Source organism: Giraffa tippelskirchi, chromosome 7 (genome assembly GCF_054371585.1).
Source record: "Giraffa tippelskirchi isolate mGirTip1 chromosome 7, T2T-mGirTip1v1.2.pri, whole genome shotgun sequence".
NCBI lineage: Eukaryota > Metazoa > Chordata > Mammalia > Artiodactyla > Giraffidae > Giraffa > Giraffa tippelskirchi.
Window position 1 is genome coordinate 126,589,362 of NC_137281.1, and position 10,095 is coordinate 126,599,456.

The 10,095-nt window shown below is 42.0% G+C and overlaps 1 protein-coding gene across 34 annotated transcripts in view; it reads right to left on the minus strand.

Annotated features, from left to right (window-relative positions):
* FERMT2 (FERM domain containing kindlin 2) overlaps positions 1–9,085 on the minus strand; it is a 73,455-nt gene extending 64,370 nt beyond the window's left edge. For 33 of the 34 annotated variants that reach the window (XR_014059966.1, XR_014059965.1, XR_014059978.1 and 30 more), the window contains exons 1-2: positions 7,795–7,975; positions 7,226–7,391 (exon numbers count right to left, since the gene is read on the minus strand). Coding sequence is in view for 7 of the 34 variants with exons in the window: in XM_081511589.1 (XP_081367715.1) it covers positions 7,226–7,382 (157 nt within the window). In the remaining 27 variants the exon portion in view is untranslated. Of the gene's footprint in view, positions 1–7,225; positions 7,392–7,794; positions 7,976–9,020 lie in introns of those variants that run through there. The other variant, XM_081511590.1, reaches the window with a different exon arrangement.
* Between the last annotated feature and the right edge of the window lie 1,010 nt (positions 9,086–10,095).

Sequence of the window (10,095 nt, forward strand, 5' to 3'; positions counted from 1 at the left end):
CAGAAAAACATCTATTTCTGCTTTTTTGACTATGCCAAAGCCTTTGACTGTGTGGATCACAATAAACTGTGGAAAATTCTGAAAGAGATGGGAATACCAGACCACCTGACCTGCCTCTTGAGCAACCTGTATGCAGGTCAGGAAGCAACAGTTAGAAGGACATGGAACAATAGACTGGTTCCAAAGAGGAAACGGAGTACGTCAAGGCTGTATACTGTCACCCTGCTTATTTAACTTATATGCAGAGTACAATCATGAGAAATGCTGGGCTGGAAGAAGCACAAGCTGGAATCTAGATTGCCAGAAGAAATATCAATAACCTCAGATATGCAGATGACACCACCTTTATGGCAGAAAGTGAAGAAGAACTAAAAAGCCTGGATGCAAGTGAAAGAGGAGAGTGAAAAAGCTGGCTTAAAGCTCAATGTTCAGAAAACTAAGATTATGGCCTCTGGTCCCATCACTTCATGGGAAATAGATGGGGAAACAGTGTCAGACTTTATTTTTGGGGGCTCCAAAATTACTGCAGATGATGACTGCAGCCATGAAATTAAAAGATGCTTACTCCTTGGAAGGAAAGTTATGACCAACCTAGATAGCACATTAAAAAGCAGAGACATTACTTTGCCAACAAAGGTCCGTCTAGTCAAGGCTATGGTTTGTCCAGTAGTCAAGTACGGATGTTAGAGTTGGACGGTGAAGAAAGCTGAGCACCGAAGAATTAATGCTTTTGAACCGTGCTGTTGGAGAAGACTCTTGAGAGTCCCTTGGACTGCAAGGAGATCCAACCAGTCCATCCTAAAGGAGATCGGTCCTGGGTATTCATTGGAAGGACTGATGTTGAAGCTGAAACTCCAATACTTTGGCCACCTCATGTGAAGAGTTGAGTCATTGGAAAAGACCCTGATGCTGGGAAGGATTGGGGGTGGGAGGAGAAGGGGACGACAGAGGATGAGATGGCTGGATGGCATCACCGACGCGATGGACATGAGTTTGGGTAAACTCCGGGAGTTGGTGATGGACAGGGAGGCCTGGCATTCTGTGATTCACGGGGTCGCAAAGAGTCGGACACGACTGAGCAACTAAACTGAACTGAAGCCTGATTTTAAGAAAAATTAACAGGAAAAAAATGCAGTAATTATGCAAAAATTTGTTACAGAAGAATTATAGTAGATATGACTTCGTAGCCAGAAACATGAGTGCAGAATACTATATCTCAATTAAAAAGTTATCTTACAATATTCTTTTAGAGTATCTGTTTACCCCACACTGGGCATATATACCATTTTGTAATGTACTATGGTATCAGCATAATTTTTAAATTATTTCAGTATGATAATTATCTAAATAAAAATATTGCACATATTAGCTTTTTTCTTAAACCATTTCCATTAGTTTCTAAATGGGCTCAATGTTTTCACATGCCAAGACACAATGGTGTATCATTCCTTTGTTACGACTGAATAAAAAACATGCTACTGAGGCCTTCGTGGTTATAAATTTTTCAAATCTCTGGAATACCATTGTCCACTTACTGGTCCACTCCATTTCAGAAATCTCATGAAAACAGCAGTTTAAATAGCTCCTTGCTACATTACAGAGGCACGTATGCTTGGAAGTGAGAGAAAGGGTGGAATGATAGCAATTTTCCTTGCTGTTGGGGGTTGAGAGCAAAAGCAGTCCCAAACTAGGCTCCTTCTGAGGAGTGTAATTCTCCACGATGAAAGCTGGAACCTTTTAAACAGTCTAGATTACATCTGAACTCCTTTTAAAAGGAGTTCCTCCCCAACTCCTGCCTCCACTTCAGGATACTCAGGGACTCTCAATACCACTGAGAAAACAAGCCACTCTTATCTGTACAGCACAAATAGTCCATATAACGCATTTTCACATGTATTATCTCTTTTCTTACCGAGACATATGAGAAAGTTTTTTTAAATTGGAATTTTAGAGATCTCAAAACTCACTCAGAAGGTTAGATTAGTTGTCCAAAGATCACACAAGCCAATATGTGGCAAAGCCAGAATCTATTAGCACCTACTACAGTCTAAAGACAACTAACACTATGGAAACCTATACCCAATGACGTGTAAAAATATTGCCTATACCTTATCCAATAGTAAGCTAAGAAGAAAACCGAACTTTAAAGATAAAGGTGTATGAAGAAGAACCTATAATCATTCTGAAATTCACACTGATAAAGAATTTTATTGTCAAAAAAAAGTAAAACAATGTCTTGAAAAGACAAATGCTAAGGAACTATTCCATAGGGTGGCTGTGAAGTCTGGAAACAAGTACTATTACTCTACATGTATCTCAACGTAATATTAATAAGCCACATATTACATAATCTCTTATGGTTCTAAACTTGGTAGCCATTGTATATTAAAGGAGACTAAGAAAAGAAGGCAATTTACTGACAGCTAAATGTAGAATGAGATCTTGGATGGAAAAAACAAAGGCCAATACTGGAACAATTGTTAAATATGAATCTGGATGCATGTTAGACAACAGTATCGAATCAATGCTTAATTTCCTGAACTTGATAACTGTAATGTAATACGAAAAAGAAAGTCCTTGTTGTTAGGTGATACATATTTTAAGTACTTAGAGATGAAGGGTTATGAGGTGTGTAACTTCACCTCAAATGGTTCCCAAAAGTGTGTATGTGCACAGAGAAATCAAATGAAAAATGCTAACAGATGATCTAAATGAAGATTATAGTATTCAGTTATCATTCTTGAACTTATAAGTTTGAATTACAAAAAATAAAGAGTTGAAGATAAAAGATAAAACTTCAAATTTTCTGTTTTTAATAGCTAATAGACATTTCCAACACTATCTTTTCTAACAAATTGAATAAAAAAGATACATTCTTTTTAGTGCCTCTATAAATATAAGTTAACTCTACTTGGAATCAAACAGTATTTGTTGACTTTTTAAAAACTGGGTTTAAAACACAGCAGCAAACAACCCATAATGTATCCAAGGAATAGCTTGAACTTTATTATGTGCTATGAGAATTTCAGTAAAATTCACATACTGTCCTTTATTTTTAAAGAGCTTTAGATGTGCTGAGAAACAGATAAAATTCAATGTCCAGTTCCTATGGATCATTAAGAGTACTCTAAATACTGAGTAAACTTGCTCTAAGATAGTACAACTAAAATTCAACTCATTCTAATATATATGATTTCACCATTAAGTGCTTCTCCCACCCCAGTTCAAAAGATTTTCAGAAATTTTTATCTTGATATAGTCCACTGTGAATGCACTGACGCTGCATCATGCAGACATTTCACTTCCATGAATTCAATCATAAGCCCTCAGAGGAAAAAAACTGAGGATTTCAACAACATAGGCACCATTTCACTAAATAAGCATGCCCTCCCCAAGGAGCACTAAGCAGTATAAGGAGGGAGCTGTCCAGTACCATAAGCGTTTCTCCCAGTGTGCATCTTGCCAAGCTCTGATCCTAGCATTTAAAGTATTTTTGTGTAACAAAGCCCCGAATGCAAGCCAATTTCTTCATCTGTGCTCCAACTAAAGAAATTTATTTTTGGAATTTCTAAAGGTAAAACTAGCTATTTTATACTTCTATGAGATGGAATGAATGAATGGAAACCATACTTCATGATCACTTATCACTTTAAGGGATTTTTAAGGTAATATGAACCAAAATCTTTGGGGGGTGGGGCATCATGTGTGCTAAATTCAGTTTAGCTTAATCCTAACACACAACTCCAAAATAAATGTATTCTATTTCATTATTATAGCAAGAACATGATACACGATAAAGTGAGGATGACTTCTTTCCAAAGGCTACATCCAGAAACAGTAGCCTTTTGCTATGCAGTGAAACAAAGCATCTTTTGGCATTTTGAATCCTCAATGCTTACTAAGCTCTGAATCCTATAGAGTAGAACAGTGTTAATATTTCTTGATGATCTCCAAAGGAAGATCAGGAATCTCACAAAACTGAGCCTCCTCTTTACCTGCAACATTTATTTTTAAATACAACTGTTTTTATAATTTTATTCTCTGGTGTCTTATTTTTATAATCCTTAACCTTGATATTTTATATTTTAACTCTTAAAAGAAACCCAAACTATTAGCTTTGAAAATTGTTTTCAACAAAAAGTATAGTAAGCTTTTAAAATTCTATTTAAAGCTTTCAATCTGGATTAAAAAACTCAAGTGTAATAACTTTTCCTTGTCAGAATGGGGTATAAACATTGGGAAGATTGATATGGAGATTACTTGTCTAGTATCAACCTAAAGTCACAGATGTAAGAAGTTTCTGTGACATCACGATATAATTCCCTAAAGCCCACTTTTTCATGGCGTACACTCTATTTTCTTTTAAAAGATCTGCGCAGAATAACAAATGTCTTGTGTACTAAAATTTAAAAGGGATCGTGTAGATCTTTGAATTAAAGTCATAAATCTAAGAATCACGGTTGAATGATCTTATCTGAAGCACACAAGTTCTTTATAAAATTCTAAACATAAAGATGTTGCTGGAAACATTACTTACTTTTTTAGCTTGCTTCATTAAAGTGCATGAGTCTGGGATGAACACTGTACCTTCAAAATAAGGCTGACCTTCAAGGGCCAAATCTTTGTTTGATCATAGACCTCTTCGAAAACCTAATGAAAGCTAAGAAGACTCTTTGCAGAAAATTTCATATGTGCACATACACACAAAATTTTAACACAATGTTGAAGGAAGGAGTCAACATAAAATCTACCGATCCCAGAGAAATAACTGCTATCACTGATTATATGGAAGACAGCCTTAAAACCTAATGCTCTGGTATTCATTCATACACACTATGATGAAAACAAGAAGGGTATCAAACAGGCATGTGGAGTTTGAAAAATAGGTGAAGGCTGCTCTGTGGTACCACAACTGTTCTGAGTGCAGAGCAGCCTGGTTCTGCTAATTGTCCATCCCTGCTCTACAACCCCCTCAGACATGAGACCCTGTACCATCTGATCTGTGCCATGACCTCCACCTCTTTTCATCTAGACTCTGCAAGCTTCTTTGATCCACTTCAGCTGTTGACAAGTAACCATCCAGTCTACCCAATACCTTCAGAAACACAACTTAGGGCTTCAGAAGGTAGGCCATTCCAATTTTAGGCAACTCTGAAGAACTAAAAAGTTCTTTTCTAATCTGACGAGCCTGATTTGTAAGTCAAAACGCTGTCCCGAGTTTCTCCTCTATCTACTTGCCGATAGGTAACAAAATAGCTTGCCATTCAAAGTATCTAATCCTAAAACCAGGAGCAAAAATTCATTAAGCCCTACTTTTACCAAAGGGGAAAGTCAGAATTACGCTAAAGAACATTTTCTATTTGAAAATCAAAATCTAAGAGGATCAATATTGTTCAGTTCAAGAAAGATGTAAGGCTTTCATGTACACATTTCCTACTTTACTGGGTTTCTTTTCACTGCATAAAAAAATTTAAAATATATCAACATTAAAAGATTAGCATTATAGTCACTGAAAATTAACATCAGTTCTGTCTGCAAATAGTTTATTCTCTGTATTTCTATTTATGCCTGTGATTCTATAATAAACAGCTCCAATCAATGCAACATAGTCATTATTTATTCATTAGATAAAGCCTGGCTTTCAAGAACTACAAGTTGTCTCAGTCACCTTCAACAGCTCCTTTTTCACAATAATATCTCTTATTGAAACCAGTGTATTAATAAGGCCCATTTGTCATATATAAAGCAATCTCTGAAGAAAACGCTTACTCTCTTTGATAACAAAGGAAATACAAACAATTATATTTGATATTTTCTTCCTTAAACAATCCCTTACTAGTGCTGGACAAAAAAGACTCAGAAATATTTTGCACAGTGACTTAGTCAAATCAGATAAGAACAATGATAACTAACGGTTATGTAGGTAAACACACATCAGAATCTCATTTTGAAAGGGCTACAAAGCAAGAGGGCTCCCTCCTGGGCTATGTCTCAGAGAGCCAAACAATGCACATTCCTAAGGAGGCTACCCTCTAAGGAGCTTCTTTATGGTCCTTCAATAATTAAACTTCCTGCACTGATCCAAAAAAGGTCCACCTAAATGAAAGCTGTCTTATACTGCAATTACATTGGGGCACAATTTCCGTAAGTTTATACGGTAGGTATACACTAATCCTTGGTAAGAAATACATTTCCTGATAAATAACCATTTTTCTACTTTTCCAGAGAGGCTTGAAGAAGGAATGCTGTGTTTTAAAAAGATGCACACACAAAGTCTAGAAAAGATAATGCCATACACTTATTAGAACTTGTACTACAAACAAATAACACATTAAAACTCAGGAACAGTCCTCCAAGCGTTTCTCTCGTAATAAAACCATCTATTGAATCGTTTTAGTTGATTCTCCCAGCTGAAAACGGTTTCATCCATCACAAATGTGTACTGAAAAATTTTCTTACACTTCACATTGTTGGATATGCTAGTAAGACTGAGTCAGTTTTAAAATCAATCAACTAATAGTATTAAATCAATATATTTGTACCTAAGCAAATTTTGCCAATCTCCAGTCAATAATATCGGCTTTTTGAAACAAAATTCTTTCACTAGCTTGTAATTCACATAAAATCCAACGCTCGAAATACCTTAAAAGCACGGACTATTATAGAGAGTCAAACACTGCCCCACCCCTAGTAAGAGTGGATGACTGGAACATTTTAATATACTTCATCACGTAGTGGCACAGCTACAAAACTTTCATACTAACGTCAGAAGTTGAACATTCTCCAACAGAATTAAATTTTAAATAGATTTTGCATCATCCTCAATATCAAACGTCACCAACATTCAGGTATACTGAAGGTAAGGAACCGATAACCGCAAATCCTGTAATACAACCCTCTCAACCTTCACTTGCGCACTCTTCTCACTTCCTTTAAGAATTAAGGAGTTTTCTCTATTTCCTACGCAATTAAAAGTACTAGTTAGGAGACTGGAATCACCAAATTATTAAAATTTCAAAGAGTAACAATACAAAAAAGAGGCAAAGGGGAAAAGCCTATTTGTTTAAATATTAAGGGATCTTACATTTAAAAAAAAAAAAAAAGCATTTGCGGGATGTCAAGCAAGACTTTCAAAATCCACCCCTCCCGCCTTAAGTCCCCCGCTCCCCACCCGCGAGCCCAGTCTGGGAAGTCGTTACTCTGACGCGGCCGGGATGCTACTCACCGAGTTTTTCCACCAATTTGAGCATCACCCCTCCAATGTGCACCTCCCCAGTCACTCTCAGGGTGACATCGCGGTTCAGGTCCGTCACATGAACGCTCAGTTCCCACGTCCCATCCGCATAGCAGCCATCTGGCATCCTTATCCCGTCCAGAGCCATGGCTCCTTCCTGCGAGCACGGAGGAAATGGCTCTCGTCAGCGTCACTCCCCCAAAGGAAAGCAAATCCCACCGAACTCGCCGAGTCAGCCGCGGGTGAGAGGAGGTGGAGAACGCGAGGGTTTCCGCACGAACTCGGGAGAGCCGGCGACGAGGACAGCTGCCGGCAGGACTCTGAGCCCCGCGCCCCTTCCCGCGGCCACCCCGGCTCTCGCTCCGCGGCGGCCCTCGGCGGACACGGCGCCGCCCGCCCCGCGCGGCCCCAGCCTAGCGGCCCTCGCCTAGCGGACCGCGGCGGGCTTCACCTGCCCGCCTGCCGGCCGCACCCAGGCCCGGGAGAGGCCGCCCGCGGGCTCCACGGTCCTCCTCCCCGCCCGCGCTCCCCCTCAGTCCCTGCCGGGCCCGGCCGCTCACCGCGCGCTTCTAGCGCTCCCGGCCCGGGCTGGAGCGGCAACAGGCGCGGAGCGGGAGCTCGCCCGGCAGCGGCAGTGGTGTCGGGTCCCCTCCTCTGCCGGCGAAACGCTGCGTCCAAGCCCGAGCGACTAATGGAGTCCGGCCGTCGCTGCCCCTCGCCTCTCCCTCCGCGCTCCACCCCTCTCTCCCCGCCCCCTCAGTCCGAGACCAGCTCCTTCCTCCCCGCCCAGCCGAGCCGCCCTCCGCGGGTCCGGCCGCCTCGCCCCTCCCCCGCCGTCCCCCGCCGCCGCACTCGGGGCCGAGGCCGCGCGAACTCCCGGGCTGGGGAGGGGTGGCGCGCGGCGGGGAGGCGAGCTGTGCGGGGGAGGCGGGGGCGCCCGCGGCGGCAGCAATCTCGGCCCCGCCGAGTCGCTGCCCTTTTATGGAAATGAAGGACCCGGCGTAGGGAGTGAATCCAACATCCGGGCTCTCGGCGGCGGGACCTGAGGAGGGGGAGCCCGGAGAGCGCGGCTGCCTCCCACCCGTGTGCGGGAGGGCGTCGGGCGCTCCCTTCCACGCTCGCGTCTCTGGCTCCGGGAGGGCATGCGGCGGTGGGTGTCGGTGCTTCCAGCCGGAGGAGTGGGCTCATCCGTGAGAAATGGCCACAGGAAATTCCCAGGGCAAGGTCGTTTTCGGGGAACAAAGTCCCCCCGCCCCCTCCCCACGTCTGGAACGAGCCCAAAAGTCTCGGGGCGGTGAGAAGTGCCGCACTCCGGGAGCTGGAGACAGGGGTTGGCGACGTAAAAACTTTTAAAAAAGTAAATGCCTAAGCCAGCTCCGCGAACATCCAACAAAAGAATGAGAAAAATCGGAGAGAGGTGAACCGCAAAATTGCTTTGCAAGCAATGTCCGGCACAATCAGCAACTCCTACCGGACTCCCAAGAGTTTACTTGCGCTCTTAACCCATTCGGAAGCTCCAACCAGAAGTGAGTCATTTAGGTCCACGATGCTGTCGTTAGAGGTGGGGAAAAATCAGGGCAGTGAGGTTTATTCGGAAACTCTTTTTTCTCCAGCCTTTTCGACTGTGTACGTATTTGTTTATTTTTATTTGCATTTTAGCACTAACAGTCTACTAAGTTATTTAGATGGCTAGACATCCTCTACCCCACCCTCAGCCACACCTTGAAGGAATTTTAATAGCTCTGAACCGGCGCCAGCAGGTATGGGAAGAACTAAAGAATGTTACCTGTTGAGACTGACCAGTGATGGAGAACGGTCCTCCAGCTTCCCACTTCACTTCCACTTCCCCCTTTTACTATCGCACTCAACCGAGAGGGCTCCAGTCAAAAACGCCTACTGGAAAACTGCCTCGCTGGCAAATACAGGGCTCGACGAATTTAGGTCAGGAAGACGCAGATAAGATATCCCACATCCCATAAGACCCCCAGTTCTAAAAGCCTCCAAGTCTTCTTGAACTTGGTCAGACTCTTCACACCCCCACCCTAGGCAAATAATTCTGTGTTCAGCAACGCTATTGGGAAACGAGGTTAGAGGCCTCAAGAAAGGGGTGGGACCCATAAAGGAGTAAAAGAAAAGCAGCGAAGTTTAGTCAGATGCCAGAGGTTTGGCACCAAAAATAGGGAAAACCACTACAGTATTTTCAGCTAGTCATCATGGAGAAATTGATGCCTCGGAGTCGGTAGGCTCTCCACTCTCCAATCATTTCTTCTCATGGAGGTTCTAAATAGTTCACTTGGAAGCAGTATGAACGTCCAGAGAGGAGGCGATGTTTATGTAAATTATGGTGTTGCAAATATAATTGGAAAATGTTTTTAATAAAATAAAGCGTAACTTCTTAGGGTAAAAAAAACCAGAACTGTACATGCAGCTGTAAAAAATCACAAGCATATCTCGTTCTAATTATTAAGAGAAAAAAGAGTGAAAGGAAATACACCAAAATGTTAGCAAGCTCTCTGGGTGTTAAAATCAAAGGAGGTTTATTTGCCTCTCTATTTTTTATTTTCTAAAAATCCCAAAGCTTTGCATTCAGAACTTGTCTGTCACCACCTTTAATTACATCCAGCATCTCAATTTCTCTGGGCATGCCATTACCTTCACAGTGATAGACACAACTGAGAGAGCAGCTGCTGGACACCTGGACAGGACCTTCAGGGGTTTCCTTTTGTGTTTTTAAATATCCCCAAATAAGACGTAAGTTCTTTGAGAGCAGGGACTTCAAGTTATTTGTCTTGCCCACAAATTTGCAAATACCTTGACACAAAGAAAATGAAAGACGTGCTAGGATCAAATCAACTCAAAAG